At 39.5% G+C, this 17,496-nt stretch overlaps 1 protein-coding gene across 6 annotated transcripts in view; it reads right to left on the bottom strand.

Moving 5' to 3' along the window:
• Nucleotides 1-235: 235 nt before the first annotated feature.
• PLCH1 (phospholipase C eta 1) overlaps nt 236-17,496 on the bottom strand; it is a 221,466-nt gene continuing 204,205 nt past the window's right edge. For 3 of the 6 annotated variants that reach the window (XM_059163689.1, XM_059163690.1, XM_059163691.1), the window contains 9 exons: nt 15,741-15,920; nt 15,543-15,650; nt 14,225-14,349; nt 11,156-11,240; nt 8,434-8,580; nt 8,110-8,189; nt 6,538-6,597; nt 5,749-6,103; nt 236-3,437 (listed from right to left, as the gene is read on the bottom strand). In XM_059163689.1, the coding sequence (XP_059019672.1) occupies nt 1,360-3,437; nt 5,749-6,103; nt 6,538-6,597; nt 8,110-8,189; nt 8,434-8,580; nt 11,156-11,240; nt 14,225-14,349; nt 15,543-15,650; nt 15,741-15,920 (3,218 nt within the window). In that variant the 3' untranslated portion in view covers nt 236-1,359. The remainder of the gene's footprint in view (nt 3,438-5,748; nt 6,104-6,537; nt 6,598-8,109; nt 8,190-8,433; nt 8,581-11,155; nt 11,241-14,224; nt 14,350-15,542; nt 15,651-15,740; nt 15,921-17,496) is intronic. The other 3 variants (XM_059163692.1, XM_059163693.1, XM_059163694.1) reach the window with 2 other exon arrangements.

Below are 17,496 nucleotides of genomic sequence, written 5' to 3'. Positions count from 1 at the left end.
ATATTAACACAGAATGCAAAGAAACCCATTACATTTGATTTCTTTTCAAGTCACCTCACAAATATGATCTTTAAAGCATAATGAAAACACGGAGACATAAATTGCTGCTTGAAACTATCCCCTGTAGAAGTTATCTCTTCTTCTGTGAAGATGAAAAGGAAAATAGTTCTGAGCACGCTGGGTCCCTTACTCAGCAATCATCATATGAACTCCAGTTGAAAAAAAAAAATTCACAAAGTGCTTAAAAATCTGCTTTAATTATATTTCCATGAATTCCAAGAAGAACATCATTGCAGTTAATATTACAAAAAAGCAAAGAAGGACATCTGAACATGCAATAAAAAAATGGATTCACAGCGAAAATAACATATGTTGGTACTAAAATATAGTTACTTGGCTCCATGAAGGGAAAACGTTTCTTCTAATTATCTATTTACTTGGATTTTATTATGAGAAAATATTTTTCTTCTTCTTCTTCTTCTTCTTCTTCTTCTTCTTTTTTTTTGCTTGACAGCTCTGGGGATGTTTTCAATCTTGTGTTACTATTACTGTTAGTGTCTGACAGAAGTCCCTCATTCTGAAAGCCATTATTTGCAGTCTATAATTTAATCAGAAAATTCAAAAGTACAACAAATAGCTTGGCAACTGTGTTCTTGTTACATACAAAGCCATTAGCAAAAATATGTAACAAAATTTATGTAAAACAATTTTGTCCTTATATACAGAAGTTTGCTTTATGTTCATACCCTCACAGTCTACTCTAAAATGAGAGGGTATGGGGTGTGGAGGGGGAACCGTTACCAATCTCCTCTGAACTCATTCTGCACAGGGTAGGGAAATCTTAAAAGGTAGGGTAACTATTTTAATCTTCTTTTGACTGAGTTATAAAAATGCATCTGGTCTTCTCAAGGAAGAAGAAAAACTAAAATGATGATAACGGCTTTAAAATAAAGAATTTATCCCTTTGTCCTTTGCGAAGTTTCTTAATGACCTCAACAATGATAGAGTAAAACCGAGTACATTTGTGACTGTGATCTGAGGGCAGAGTAGAGAGCATGGCAGAGAAACAGACATACATCAGAACCCAAGCTGCTGCTAAGTTTCACAACCAAAGCATGCACATATTTCATACAGAGAGCGTTTACACTCCAGGGGAGAAAGATCATACGCAGAGGGAAATGTCACCCCAATCTATATACAAATGCAGAAACAGGAAGAACACGGGGAGTCAAAGGGAGACCAAATACAAGTTTAAAAATACATTTTTAAAATCATTTCAAAGGCAAGACCATGTTTACTGAAAACTCTGACAATTCTACAGAATACCTTGTAAACATTGAAAATGCAGCTTGATGTAATTCACAGTCTCAAGAGAAAATAAATTTCTGGTTTATCCTCACTGTTGGGCTCGGTCTGCAGAATGGAATGATCCGAGCAAAACGGGTCGCCATAGCCAGGGCGCAAGGCGGCACATGCCCCTTCTGGGATGCCGCGGCCTTCCAAGCCGCCCGCTTTGCTGCTCCGCAGGTAGCCAGCGATGTACGAGCCGGTGGAGTGCCGGTTGCCAGCGGGCAGGGGCGCCGAGGGTTTGTTTCGCAGAACCACTCCTCCCGCGTGGCTGGGGTTGACGACTTTTTGCTTATTGGCTTCCTGCTTTTCCTTGGCACGGCTGGCAATGTTGCGCACTCTGCTCTGGCTTCTGGATGACAACTTTCGGACCAGTGCCCTGGGGAAATGACTGGCATCTGGCTTGGAATAGAGCACCTGACAGCCCTCTTCCTGGTCGAAAGACACAAGCTTCCGCAGCTGCTCGGTCAGGGCGTCTATGGGCTCTAATGACTTCGTCTTCGTGGTCACGCCCTTCTTGTCTCTAATGCCGGTTGTAACAAAACTCTTACTAATGCACTGGTACTTGCTTTCAAAGTTGCAGGCAATGTCCTCTGATGTTAAGTCCCCCAGACTTTTGGATTTGCAAGGGCTGGGCAGCTTCAGAGCAGGCAGAGGAGGGTGCGTGGGCTGCCTGGGTGCAGGGGCGTGCATGCCTTCATCACTGGACAGGGGCCCACAGGTCTGGTTCACTTTTGTGTCTAAATTTGAACAGTTGTGCAGAAAACCAGCACCCGGGTAGGCTAGACGAGAAATACTTTGATTTTTGACATCTTGAATATTGTTGAGTATTTCAGAGACAGAAGGGGGAAAAGTCTCTTTACGGTAGCCGTTCCTCAAACGTCTTTGAAAATGTTCCACCACATCCTGGCCATACTCTGGTTTTAAGGGAGAAGCAGAGTGACTTGTGTCCTCTCTTCTATATTCATAGGTTGTTATGGACAGGTTTTCTGAGTCTCCGTCCACTTCCACGAGACTGCTCTCTCCAGAACTTAAAGAGAGAGTGGTTTCCGCTATGACCTCTCCCAGTGCCAAGTCGGTGGAAGTGGAGGGGCTGTGGTTTTTTAGTGTTTCCCACTCTTTGCCATTGGTGGGACTTTTTGGTAACCAGCAGTGAGAAGTATAGGACCCATGCAGGTCGTTTTCCACAGCCCCTGTCTTGGCCTGACCGGGAAGGATGTCATCTGGCTTGGCTTTGGAGACAGGAGTGCACGTAGTTTCACAGTCTGTGTGTGTTGAGTGTTTGGAGGTCTCAAGACTTGAAAAGGCAATCGGGGCAGGAGACGAGCACAGGAAGGATGATTTGGATTTTCCCATGGAAAAGTCATGCCTGAAGGGCATCTTTTGCTCCAAGGTGGGCAAGGAAGGATGACTTGACGTGACAGTGGTGCTAGGGGGCTGAGAAACAACTGTGAGGTTTGCCTGATCACTGGTCTCCTCAAACTGGCCAATCAGTGCTGAAATAGAACTGCCTGGCTCATTCTCATTGGTTAACGTGACATTGTCAATAAGATGGGAAATTTCACTCTCCTGCTGAATGGCAGTAGAATGCGAGTCAGGTATGTCAGAACAGAGCACAGAGACGTCTGACAAAGAAAAGGATGTTGCAGCTCGGCCCGTAATCCAACTCCCTTCCAAATTCTTAATCTCCAGGCTGCTTTGAGAAAAAATGTTCCCTGACAATGTACTTTTTTCCTCGGCAAAGCCTCCAGCATTCCCATTTGCCTTGGTTTTCACACCACATGGACCTTGTGTTAGGGTAACTGTAGGATCAAGAGCCAAATGCTGCCTTGGGGAGAGGAATCTGCTGGGGCACTCCTGTTCCTGGCCATCACCTGACACATTTGCTTTGGTTCTCCCACCCTTGGGACCTGCCACTCCCAACTGTTCTCCCGTGATTGGCGTGTTGGCAACAGAAATGGTGGAGTCCCCCTGGTTGATGTCTTTGTGGAGGAGGGCGCTAGAGGAAGAGGATAGCTTTTTGTTGAAATTTGGCAAATGTTGGTCTTTTATACTTGCCTTCCCTTTTCTTCTTCCATCCTTATCTTCTGCTGAATGAAACAAACAACATTTTAGGTAATATGTATTACTTTTTGTAGACCCTGCAAACACTCATGTTTGTCTTCAGACAGACAAATGGAGAATGTAAATCTGTTACATCGTGACAAAATATAGTTATGGATTGCAGAGGTTTGCAACAAAGTGTCTGTGTGATGAATAAATGGTAAAATATATTTATAGGAATTTCACTGAAGCTTCCCTTTGAGTATCTATTACATCAGCTAAGGATGTAATAGTCATTGTCAAAAAAAAATGTCAATGAGTTACCATACTTTTACAGTGAGGATTACCTTAAGTTGTTTCCTATTCAGATTTGTACTACACAGAAGCATGGCAATAAAAATAGAACAAGACAGTTCTGTTAAACAAAGTATTGCGGTACCTGTAAGCAAGATACTATAAGCTTTCAAAGTTACACATGGATTAGTAAAAAATCACAAATCATATTATTTAAAAAAAAAAAAAGCAGACTGGACGGTGCAATAAGTGTATTAAAATACCAGTATCTACTGATTCTGAGGTGTAAAAGTAAAGACTTGGTGACCAATTCTATGCCATTGTTAATATCTAATATTTTCTTAATCATATTTTTGTTTTTAATATGCAAATTTCATATTGCATTCTCCTCTAAAAGAGGCAGTAAGTTATTAGGCACAGAATAGAAATCTATAAAAACACACAATTCAAAGGAATTTGGGGTACCCCATCATACTTAGGATAATGCTCATACTGTATCAAATGTTCAATTATTTTTTACCTAATTCTCTCAATAGTGTTTTTTTTAATGTTTTCAGTCAGGATATATAAGAAAGAAGAATTTATTTATCTTATTAAAATATCTTCCTAACTAAAGAAAAATTCATCATAAAAAGTTTGACAAATCCAAAAATTATAAAGAAAAAAATTAAATATCCTATGATGTTACCACTCAGAGAGAGCTACTATAAGCTCTTTTAGAGGGACAGAATTATATATTCTGCATTTTCTCCACTTATTTTTTTTCTACATTATAACTTGAATCATTGCATGGCTTTGTTTGTTCTATATTTACCACAAGTCTCATATAATATAAATGAGAATGACAAATTTATAAAGCTGTTTAAGGGAGGAAATATGCATCAACTCAATACTGTTTTCTGGATTAACCAGTATTTATTTCTATTGAGTACAGCTTTATTTTCTCCCAAAACAGGATTTTGAAATAAACTTTAAAGCACATATTTCATCACTTCTCTGACACTGCTCTTAGTGAATTTTCAAAATTTTAAACTTTTTTTCTCCCTTCAAATAAGCCATTCAAAAATTCATTTGTTTCCCTAGAATATCTTATAATAAAAATCAATCCAAGGAACAGGGAGTTTGTGAGAAAGTGGGACACTGAAATTAGACTGTATGATAGAAGGAGAATTTCCCTAAAGTAAACAGGTATCACATTATATTTGTCTGAGATGATCCTGATTTAATTAAAACACTTTTGTCATGGAGACATCAAATGGACAGTTTTGATACTTCCTTTACAAAAGTCAGAGGAAAGAGTCACTGCCACAACTCAGGAGCTCTCTGGTACCTTGCAAAGCAGGCATTATTTTTTACCAAGTTCTTGGTATGAGCGAAGCAGTATGCTCAGATTAGGGGAAAAGACAGGTAAGGCTTGATCTGTATGCCTGAGGAGCCTATAACTGGACAGGAGCCATAGACATGCTTCTTTCCCTGCCAACATCCAGGGATCAGGGAAATGAGGCCACAGGAAAACACCACCTGAGCTACCCTTGAGAAAGCAAAGATTTCTCAAATGAAGAAGATGGCTTGCTTTTGACATCTAGCTTGACTTCTTTCTCCATAAACATTTCTAATCATGGAAATGTGTTGTATGTTGAGGAAAGAAATATTACTGTATCCAATCTCAAATAAAAAATCAATATAATTCTATTTTACCTAGAACAATCAGTAAATATTAAACCCACTTGGAAAACCAAGATCTCTGCTCCAGTTTTGTCTGTTTCACCTCCCCTAGGACACCTCACAGACCCCCGGGCTCCATACTGTCACACCTGATTGCTCCCCTTATCCCCCTCACTATCAATTTCAAATGTCAGTGTTATTTCAAGACTTTAGGGGACTGGGAAATAGTTCTTTCCCCTTCTCCCCGACGTTTAAAATCTGGCCTAAAGTTAACATTAAAAACTATTTTTTAGTATATTTTTACTTTGACTATAAAATGTCAACCAGGTCATAATGGTAATCAGGGACCAAAATATGGCTTCAAAAGAGTTGTTCTTAGAGAAACATAAAGCATCTTACCCAGGGAGTGTTCTTTTCCTTCAGTGTCTTTTGCTGTTGCAGATATAGGCAGTGACAAAGCCCCCAGAAGACTTTTGTCAACAGGCAAAGAGACAGGGCGCTCTTGCAAACTCCGTGTGGTCCTCCTCAGGACACCGTCTTGATCTCTTGAAGCCTCCGACACAGAATCCTTAATCTCTACCATTTCCGGGAAGCCCATTTTGCTCTTTTTTCTGCCTTTGGCCGGAGCACTGGCTGTGCGTCGCAAAATCCTGTCTCCAATGGATCGTTTCCGAACGTAATGGGAATTGTTTTCCGAAGAACCGTGCCTGGGATTCTTATTGAACAATCCCTTCAGACCTTGGAGCTGTCTGTTCTGAAGACACAAAAGGAGGACGCCTGGGTTAAGCAAATCCCATTGTGTCAACAACTTGCCTTCCAAATGACAGCTCCATGAAAAGTGGACACACAGCAACATCGTACAACCATCGAAGGATATTCAAACCAAGAAAACTGCAGCTCACAGCATGTTGACACAATGTCATGCACGCCTTATGGACCTTACTTTGTGATGAGGCAACCTTCCGTTTTTTGCAACCAAGCCACCCAGAAGCTTCCTACCCGGAGATGGCAAGGTGATGGGAAATGTTTCCACACTTAATAGACTGCTATGAACTTCAAGCCACCTTAAAGCAACAGATGCATGTTTCCAAGTGGGAAGCAGGAAATGGAGTGGTATGAGAGCATGCTGCCATGACCATTTAAAAAGAAACATGTCAGCACGAACAGGGCACCATGCCAAGAAACTACCTTTGTAGCTCCTAGAAAGTGCAATATAGTATAACTGGGGTTGAGTATTAAAGGGCTCCACTGCAAGGAAAGAAAACAAACACAACAGAACACAATGTGGGCTCATTCAAGAAAGTGTACAAGTGTACAAGTAACAACAAAAGATGAGAACGCATATGCATCTAGCACTCCTTTCACCTTCAGTGATTTCAGCTTCATGAGGTACTCCGCTCATCACCGCCACATTGTGCTTTATGCATCCCAACCCAAATACACCTCCAAAGTAATCCATAATGCGACTTAGAAGTAGGCTTCTATTTAGGAGAACAGAAATCCTATGGAACACTTTGATTCCTTCCTGGCTCAAGTTTTAAATAAATTCTGAATGTTACTGTTTCCCTCAAGAGGATAAATACTAAAGATACTACTTAGTTAGGCTGGGATCCCTAGAAGCTCAAGAATCATCTTCCGACATTTACATTTCTGTGTATTTATGTCAGATGAACAGCACAGACAGAAACCGAGGACTACAAGAAAGTCAAAGAAGAAAACTCCAGCACTCTTAGACATTAGAATCTTTAGTGCCCCTCCCATACCAACTGATGGAAGGAAAAACCTTATACCCCCTAATTCAGCCTGAACTGGTCCACTCCCTAGAAATTGACTTATAGTCATGATATTAATATCAGCCAACATTTTTGAGCATTTACTCTATGTCAGGCAGCTTTCTAAGGATAATGTAGTTTTTTATGAGATGGCTACTATTTTTACCCGACCTTTATAGATGAGGAAGCTAAGGCACAGAGAATGTCTGTAACTCTACAAGAGAAACCCCAAGCAGTGCAGACTTTTCTAATAGAGAGCACTGGACATTCCTAGGTGCTAGCCAAGAAGATCCTAATAGTTCCTCCAAATCACATCTGGTCCCAGGAATTCATTCTAGTGGCCAAGTCCCCAATTACTTGGCATGACTAAAGGACAGCCTATTGATTTGTAAACCTCAAATGAGTTGTGTAATGAAGAGAGTCGCATCAGGAGAAAACTAGAATACATTCTTGTCGTCTAGTTCTTAAAAGAAAGTCCTTATAACATCCTTAAAAGTCCTGTGAGTGGCTTTAAATGCATTCATGGAGTTTCAGGTTTTCGGCTAAATACAACGGCACCAAATGAATGCATCCCCCCAAGAACAAGCTAGAATCACAGTCTGGTTAGTGCTGGTAATTCATCAAATATCTGAGACACCACATTGCCTGCTACAGCTGGCTAGGTCTTCTTAAGTAGTAAAATAAAACTCAATGTTTAGGTTAATATTTACTGTTGTACTAACAATAAATATACAAAGGAGCTTCTGAGAGAATAGCAGTTTTCTCCTAAGCCCAGAGAGGCCATACCCCAAAACAGTGGAAGGAGCATATGTGGATCAGGACAGGACCTGATAGCCTGGCACACGGGGCTTGCTGGGCTTCTCACTGGTTTTCTGCTAGAGAACTTTGTCAAGATGTATGTGCCTTTGAAGCGATTAGTCAAAAAAATAACTTTGTTAAGGACCATATTATTGTCGCACATGACTTTAAGCCCTATACTCTTTCTCACCTTTCCATAGATTTCATTGATTGTTATATGGACAAATATAGATGCTTCTGTCAGTCCTTCCAGATAGACATGCCGGTAGCCTGAGAAAAGCAAAGAAAACAGTTTCCTTTTACTTGGACTTACATTTGGCTTTCCCATGGGTGCAAGTAAATGAAGTATTTGACTTTACTATAATTCTTTACATTTCAAAAACATGTTAACACACATATACCACATTTTATATAACATATATGCCAGACGTTGTATATATCACATATCATATATTAAATTTTCCCAAAAAAACTGAACGGTCTGCCCAGAGAGGAGAGGCCCGCCTCTGCCTACCGGGCACTAAGCTGCTGAAGGTCACGGTTCTTTGTCCAACGAAGTCTCGTCCAATTGGATCATGATCCCACACCAAGAACCGAACCAAAGCGATGTCTGGCATGTGTACTGTAAATGTCAGGGTTTCTTCCCACACGGGGTTAAATCCTCAGAGAAATAGGAAGAGAAAAATCAGAAAAGCAAAGGGCTTGGCTAAAAATGAATTGGCAGCAACATCTGCAAAGCAGACTGAAAATTGCTTGCAATGGTTATTAAACTCACGAAGATGACCAAGCCACTCCAGGGTGCCTCACTGACATAAAGTCTTGGAATTTGCCCCACTGCCAGAAAATAATTGGTAGGAAGATTGCCTGTAAATGATTACATTAATTCTAATAATCTTTGATGCCCAAATTGCATTGTAGGGGACATTTCTTGAGGTGATTTTAAAATGCTTCAAAAAGCTCAAAAAGTATCTTTAGTATTGATCTAAGAATAATGTTTTAGGAGGAAAAAAAAAAAAGGAAGAAAGAGACCCTGCCTTGTAGAAGTTAAAGAATATGCTTCAGACCCACAAAAGATTCTACCGCTATAATAATCACCAGCAAACATTTTATAAGGTGTTATGTAGGTTTCAATGCTACTGTACATATAGCATCTTACTTAATTGTTATAGCAATCCTCTAAGGATGGCAAGGCAGGAGTTTTGTGTTTTTTTCTAATTAAGAAAAAGGAAGGCATTATGATTAGCTTTCAAAGCTATATAATTTTTAAAAATCACACAAGTAACAAATGTTTTTTTTAAACTAAGAAATGAAAGTATTTATAAATCATTTTGTAGTTAAGAAAACCGATATGCAGAGAAAATAGTGCACCTAAGGTCACACAGATAGTTACAGAGTCAACTCAGAATGTGCACTGTTGTTTTCCAGTGTCTTCCTATGAAGCAAAACCTTAATACATGGAAGATAAGTTTTCATAGTTATTGAAAATAAATAGATATATAATTCAGCCTATATTCTGAAAGGTAAGAATACATTTATTTCTTGATAAAATTTTCTCTGATGAAATAATTATATAAATGGATAAAAATTCAAGTACTCTCTAAGTTTCTTTTCTAAAAATTAATAAATTTTATTAAATACATGTATCCAGGAGGCATCAGCTACTTATTACTATTAAATGCCTCAACTAAGGATATAATTATGGACTGAAATCATTGACAGGTCCCTGTGTTTTTGTTACATTAGTAATGACTTCTCAAGTACTTCTTTAGATAAAAAACAAAAGACAAACAAGAAAACAACAAAAACAAAACTATGGCCATTGGTGGGAAAACGCAATATAGGAAGTCCACTTCCTTTACGCATGTTATTTCCTAAAGTAATAGGTTTCTGCTACTCCCTGAATCCCCAGATTCCTTTCCTTAAGCTAGCACTTAGGAAAATTCCTCTTAAGGAGGCACCTGGGTGACTCAGTCGGTTGAGTGTCTGACTTGATTTTGGCTCAGGTCATGATCTTGGGGCAGAGAAACTGAGCCCGGCATCTGGCTCGGCTTGCACTTGGTGTGGAGTCTGCTTAAGATTCTCTCTCCCTCCCCATCTGCGCCCCCACCCAGCCCCGCTCATGCTCGTGCTCACTCTCTCTCTAAAATAATCTTTAAAAAGAAGTCTGAAACTAGTGATGTACAAAAATGTTGGCTAATGGAATTTAAATTTAAAAAAAAAGAAAAGAAAAACTCCTCTTAAGCTCTCACTATAAACCTCCAATTTCTTAAATGTTTTGGGGATTGTGGTTTAGAGTATTAATGACTAAAGGTTGAGAAAAATAGGTATTCTGTAATGTTTGTCAAATGTATGAACAAACACTATGTAAGAAGATTACCAAGAAAAAGACATGTGGCTTAGGTTAAGAAAGCTTTTTTTACATCATGGCCAGAATACAAGAATGGTGTCCACCCACCATATGGACATATTGAGAAGTAAACTGGACCAAGCATGCTGGACTTGCTTTTAGAGTTTTACATGCTCCAGAAAAAAATGAAAAACCATCAAGACATATAGGAGTCATGAGTGAGAGCTCTGAAGTAACTTACATCATGAAAATACAATTTAAAAATGTAATAGAGGCATTTTCCTAAGTTTTTTTTTCTTTTCAGCATAGCAGTATTCGTTGTTTATGCACCATACCCAGTGCTCCATGCAATCCGTGCCCTCCATAATACCCACCACCAGGCTCCCCCAACCTCCCACCCCCTGCCCCTTCAAAACCCTCAGATTGATTTTCAGAGTCCATAGTCTCTCATGGTTCACCTCCCTTTCCAATTTCCCTCAACTCCCTTCTCCTCTCCATCTCCCCTTGTCCTCCATGCTATTTGTTATGCTCCACAAATAAGTGAAACCATATGATAACTGAGACTCTGTGCTTGACTTATTTCACTCAGTATAATCTCTTCCAGTCCCGTCCATGTTGCTACAAAAGTTGGGTTATTCAACCTTTCTGATTTAACTCAGTCCTTTAAAATACTATCAATTCTCTTCATTAGAAAAAAAATTGCTTCAAAAGAAAGAATTTAAGAACCAAATCACAAATCCACCAAAACATACCATGCATCTAACATAAACTCAGATGGCAGTTATGAATTTTAGGGTTGTTTCTCTTCTACATAGCCAAATTTTTCTTTTTCAGAGCAAATTTTATTTCTAGAGCTTCTTGATTAAAAGTCAATAGATTATCATCTTACCATTGTCGTCTACTACACGAGTTTGATCTTTACAACAGTCAACTGGCAATCCAATAATTTCAACTTCAACAAAAGGATCAATGATCTATGTAAATAAAGAGAGAGTATTATTGCAACTCTATCTATGTATGTTAACTAATTTGAGAATATTGGCCAAAATGTCCATGTTTCAATAGTAACCCATTTTATTAGGTGCTTACTGAGAAAGAGAAACTGTATAACAGATTTCGGTATATGAAAGAGAAAAAAAGATTAAATTTTAGTTTGCCAATATTTACTGATGCTACACAAATTTTATCCAATGAACCTACAACTCCAGTTCAAGGTATATGTCTAACAGAAATGAGAGCTCTTGTCCATGCTCAGAGCAGCTGTATTCATATATGTAATATGTATTCATAATGTTCACATACTAAAAACAACCTAATGGTCTAAACTGTGGATTATTCATTTAATGACTCCCATACGGTAATGAAAAAGAAAAAATTCTGCAACATAGACATCATGTTCAGCTATTCAGACCTAAAAGGGTATATACTGAGAGTGCCTGCCTGGTCCAGCTGGAAGAACATGCAACTCCTGATCTCGGGGACATGAGTTCAAGGCCTATGTTGGGTATAGAGATTAGTTTAAAAAAAAAAAAAGAGCATATACTATAAGAGTCTATTTACATAAAGTTTGAACACAGACAACATTAACGTGTTGTGATAGGGGTTGGTGTTTAATTGGGGGGGTTGAGAGTAGATATTTACTGGAAGGGTGAATGGGAGACTTCTGAGGGGGTTCTCAGATGTTCTGCATTGATCTGTGTTGCATAATAATTAATCAAGCTATGCACATCTGATTTGTGTACTTTACTGTATTTAAATCAACTGTGTACTATAATGTAACTTTAAAAGTACCAAAAATAATAAGATTAAAAAAGAATCAATAGAAAAAAATGAATGCTTAGTCTTCCTTCCCACCTCCCCCCACCATCCCCTCCCCTCCAGAAGGAGGAACCCTGCTTTGTTGGTCATTTGTAAACTCTCTTTCACCATGCAAGTTCTGAATAAAGAGCAATGAAAGACTGAAACCTTAAGAATCCAGAAAGAGCTGATCGAGAAGTATAAAGGAGAGAGAGTTATTTACTTTGAGAAAACATTTTAGGAGCTTGGAAAGGAAGGAGAAATAACAGAGTTTCAGGGAATAAGAGCTCGAAGTACATTGGAAAAACATGTTGAGAACACTGGGTGGATACACATATTTTTTGCTTACTAAATAAACCATGAAGTCTACTCATTCTCAATTAATCATTTGATGCTAGAAATTCATCCTTTCAGTTGAACCTTGTGGTAAAACTGAACTACTGGGTATCTCAGATTTTGGAGGGCAGCTAATGAGGATGACTACTGTCCCTGAGGAATTCAAGAAGACCACAGGCCTGAAGAGTAAATTCCTGCTTTAAAACTTGGCTCCTGTGTTGCTCCAAGCAAATTATGTACCTATACTTCTGTCTCCTTATCTGCAGACCTGGGACCCCAGTGTCTGCTTTCCTCAGACTGTAATCTCCATGACATCCTGGAAGAATGGAATTGGATGATGGCAAGTATATTTCTTTTTATTCCAATCATGAAGAAGCAACCAGGTAAATTCAAATGGAAGGACATTTTGAAAATAACTGGCTTGGACATTTTATAAAATGTCAATATCATGAGAACAAAATAAGAAAGCTAGAGAACTGTTCTAGATTTTTAAAGGACCAAAGAGAAATGACAACTAAAAGCCATGTGTGATCCTTCATTGGATCCTGAATAAATAAAGAAAAAAAGAAAAGAAAAAAAAAGAAGATATAAGGATAATTTGGGGACAACTGGAGAAAAAGGAATACAGATTTTACATTAGATAATATTATTATATCAATATTAAATGTCATGATTGTATTGTGGCTCTAGAGGTGAACATTCCTATTCTTAGGAGATAAACGCTAAAGTACACAGGTATTTAGGGGTCAAGATATCAATAACTTATTCTCAAATGACTCTATGAAGAAATGCAAATATACGTATATGGGTGTATAATTTTTTAATTTTGTTACATTTGCTTCATCTCTGTGTATACATGTGTGTATACACATACACAGACATACACATACATATATACACAGACATATATACATCTACACATGAAAGGGAGAGAAAGCAAATATAACAAAATTTAGTAATTTTATTGGTGAAACTAGATGCTGGAGATGTGACATTAATTTTACTCACTTGACAAGTTTTCTGAGGTTCAAAAATTTTCAAACTAAAAAGTCTGAGAGGAAAAAATATCAAGGGTCTTCATTTTTGCAGACAGTGAAGAAAAGAAAAAAGGAACTAATGGATGAGGATACATTTTCTGATACTGTCCAAGCAGCTGCTAAAAGGACAGAATGGAAGCAGGGAGACCAGTCAGCTGTGGGGCTACCTCAGCAGAACGGACGAGAGACGAGGGAGGTTTGGATTAGGCTGGAGGCAACAGCAATGGAACAAACGATCCCGTATGAAGCTCCTACTTTCTGAGGAGTAGGACATGGTGTCATCTGTGAAAGATGAGAAGGAAAGTGACGGGAACACCCGTTTGAGGAGAGAGAAGGCTGGCAATAGCCCCTGTGGAGAACAGGATCGAAGGCTGACAAGGTAAAGAGGACGGTCACATGGCATCACAGGTCAGATGAGATTTGCAACAAAGAGTTTATGGTAAGCTAACAGCAGGGCTGAGTTGTGTCCCCACTCAACATTCAAGATCCAAAAATGCTGGTTTAACAAGGTGGAATGGCAAGGGGCCTGAGGTGATAAACCACTCCGGAGAGGAAGAACATGGCATGCCTCCAACATAGATGGTGTATGCATTCCGGAAGGGACTGTCAATGCTTGCCAATAAGTCAGCTGATACCCGATGAGCTGAGGCCAGTGCTCATTTACAAACACATACACAGAGAGAAAGAGAGAGAGAGAGAGAGCAAGAACTCTGAAGGTATTTCAGATGAAATGTAATCACAATAAAATAACCATGTAATTAAGCACCTGGGTCATACACATGGCTTACCTCGCCTCGGTCTCCAAACATGGAGTCTGGAGGTTTGGGGAGTTGCTGTCCACTGATTACTTTCAGGATGAGCTGCTTTTTGGGGTTGGCAGGAAGTGGGTCACCAGAGAAAGGGTTGAAAGTACCTAAGGCAAGTAAAGCGGAGGTTAAAATCTGAGGCTGGTAACACGGGAACACATACACTCACACCCTTCGAGCACACAGAACAAACAACAAGTGCTGAACAACTACAGTATCTCCTGGAGCAAAGACATGATCACATAACTATCAGTGTGGCTTCTACCTGAAGGCAATGCTGGCCAGCATTTCTATAGCTGTAGTTTCTGTTAGAATCCATGCTCCCAAAGGCAAAGGAACAGGCCAATTTAAAGTATCTGTGGTGCAATTATCAATCATGGAGAGGGAGAAGAGAGGCATTTTCTTACTTATTCAATAATTCAAATAATTTTCTAACTTAAACTATCGTAGGTATATAAAGTGAATATAACAAACAGAAAGACCCAAAACAAAGCGAACAGCAGAGCAAGAAAACAGGCAAAGCATAAAATCCTGAAGGCACATCTGTTAACACTTCTTTACCTGAATTGCTAAAAACCCAATTTACCTGAATTGCTAAAAACCCAATTTGGAAAATTTTTAAAGAATTTTAATGAGCAGAACCAAAAACAAGTATTTTTCTTTTCCCTATTGTTAGCACTGCTTTATAATTAGACTACGCTGACTAAAAGGGCTTAATAAAATTGTCTCAGGTGGTATTTTAATTCTGCTAGCAGGTTTCAGACTCACTCAAAGATTGGGCTCAGACGTTACATGGCAGCACAATTTATAAGTAATGCCCAGTGAGTATCACGCTGGGAGGCACTGGATCTCAGATGACAATTCATTGCTATTTATGACCCTCTTCATGTACATAACCTCCCAAGAAAACATTGTAAACATCATGCTACCCAAATGTTAAATAGTTGTGACCAGAGTTTTAATTTGCATGCAACACCTTCACCCATCTCTTTTTTAAAAATCATGTTGCAGGGGCACCTGGGTGGCTCAGTGGGTTGGGCCTCTGCCTTCGGCTCAGGTCATGATCTCAGGGTCTTGGGATTGAGCCCCACATCTGGCTCTCTGCTCAGTGGGGAACCTGCTTGCCCCCTCTCTCTGCCTGCCTCTCTGCCTACTTGTGATCTCCCTCTCTCTAATGAATAGACAAAATCTTTTTTAAAAAAAAATTCATTTTGCAAAACACTGATGTATCACATTTTCCAGAGAGCTCCTCCAGTAAGGTGGCTGCAATTGGAGAGATGACTATGAATTGAACACACACCTTTGCACATTTGCTGGGGTTTGAGGACGTAGCCACAATTGCCATTTGTCTTGAACTTGGCTCGATTTAATTGCATCATTCGCCCTTCAGACTGGTAGTTCAGTGCCACTGTGCAAGTTCAAAGTTTGAGAGGTTAGGCAAGACAGCAGTATGGAGTCAGGACATACAGAGAACCGATCCTTCCCGAGGCATACACACCTAGCTGGCAACCCGCGTTCCAGTAGGGCAGAGGGTTGAAGTTACTGGAATCAATGCGGTAGGCGGATGGGTAAATCCTTGTGAGCTGCTTTTGGTTATAAATCATGAACTGCTCCGACTTCTGCTGAACCACCTGATGTGCTCTTGTTTCACTGAATGACAACACGTTTCCTGTGGTTCCTGGCAGTTTTTAATCATGAGAAAAGAAATGCAAGAACGTCCATCGAGAAACCACCACTCACAAAAGACTTTCTAAGACATCAGATTATGTCCTTAATAAAATGCAGAGCAAAAGAGTGAATTGAACCAGAGTAGGAGTAGCTTCGGGCCAAGAAAGAGCCAGAAAATCCCATTCCTGGGACTCTTTAACCATTTGGGGTCAAATCTGAGCTGCTCATCTTGCAATGGTAACTGCATATTTCTGAGTCCCGTGCTCCCCCAGGAATTCAGTCATCTCACTAGTTCATGTCTGTCTGGCTAACAGGAAGAGGACTGGCAGGAAAATTATTTTTTAGGGATATGACTCCAACAGAATATCTTTGGCAAAGATCTAGCCAGTCATGGATAAATAAAATTATGTAACTTAATCCTGATGACAAGGAGGCATTCATTGAAGACATTCATCTAAAAAGCACACGTGAAGTACATATTAACTGATAGCATTCAGGGTCCAAGAAAACAAAAGACCAATTCTAAAGGAGAAAAATGGAGTTTTAATGTTGATTTGTTTAGAATTATGAAACCAGTCAAAAGCTATTTGGGCAAAAGGAATAAAAATGGAGAAAGACTTTAAAGAGTATTATAAAAAGACAAAATCTCAGAAACAAGAACAATCTTTCACTATCCAAATAAACCATGGAAAAAAATAAAGGGAGGTAGAAGCATAGGAAGCCTGTATTATAGTTTCTGCTGGACTATCCTCAGGTCATGTCAATCCAGGGCCAAGGAAGCACCAAATCTGTGGGTCATGATGGCGGTAACCCCCAAGCCTTCAATATCCCCCCTTTTCTCCAATCCTGTGTCTATAATGTCCCCATTACTCCTACTCCTTCACTGAACATCCTCATTCCACTCCCAAAATGACCACTCATATGTCGTCTGGACCTACTAGAAGAAGCCGACCCAAATAAAGACCCTCACTTGCCCAGAGCCTCATCATTCTAGTGTTTACTCTGACAAGCCGAGTGTGTCTGAACCCAGATGGAGGGACACGGCTCACGAAGCCAAGGAGTTGAACTCCATAGTCTTGCTGGTTCAACGGGGCCTGAATTGTATCCACCCCGTGCATGTTAATTAGAGCCCATATGGGCCCCACTCAGGGCCCCAGTTGCCCTCAGGACTGTATAACCTTGGGCTTTAAACACCGGCCAAATGACCGACAGTTATACTCTGGGGATGCAACTTGGAGTGACCATAAATACAGAACGGAGGCAAACAAATTACGGTTTTTAATCACACGATTTCCCTCATATACACTGTTTCCTTTTCACATATATTTTATTGATATACTTATTAACATAGCTTACGTTTGTCAAGCAGATTAAAAATAATCTTACTTGCAGATTTTGATGAGTAATGTTTTAAACATGATGGGAGAAAATCCAGTCTTTTTGACAAGCCTCAGTCAAGTGCAGTAACACTATAATCAGTGCCACTGTTTTCTCTGTCTCACCACATAAATATGTACACCACACTATCAGTAAGATGACCTTGCTAATTAGTCATATTATCAGCTAGCATATGAATAGATCTGAGT

This window comes from Mustela lutreola, chromosome 2 (assembly GCF_030435805.1).
Source record: "Mustela lutreola isolate mMusLut2 chromosome 2, mMusLut2.pri, whole genome shotgun sequence".
Classification (NCBI taxonomy): domain Eukaryota; kingdom Metazoa; phylum Chordata; class Mammalia; order Carnivora; family Mustelidae; genus Mustela; species Mustela lutreola.
The sequence above is the reverse complement of the archived record's forward strand: the minus strand, read 5'-3'. Positions and strand labels throughout refer to the sequence as shown.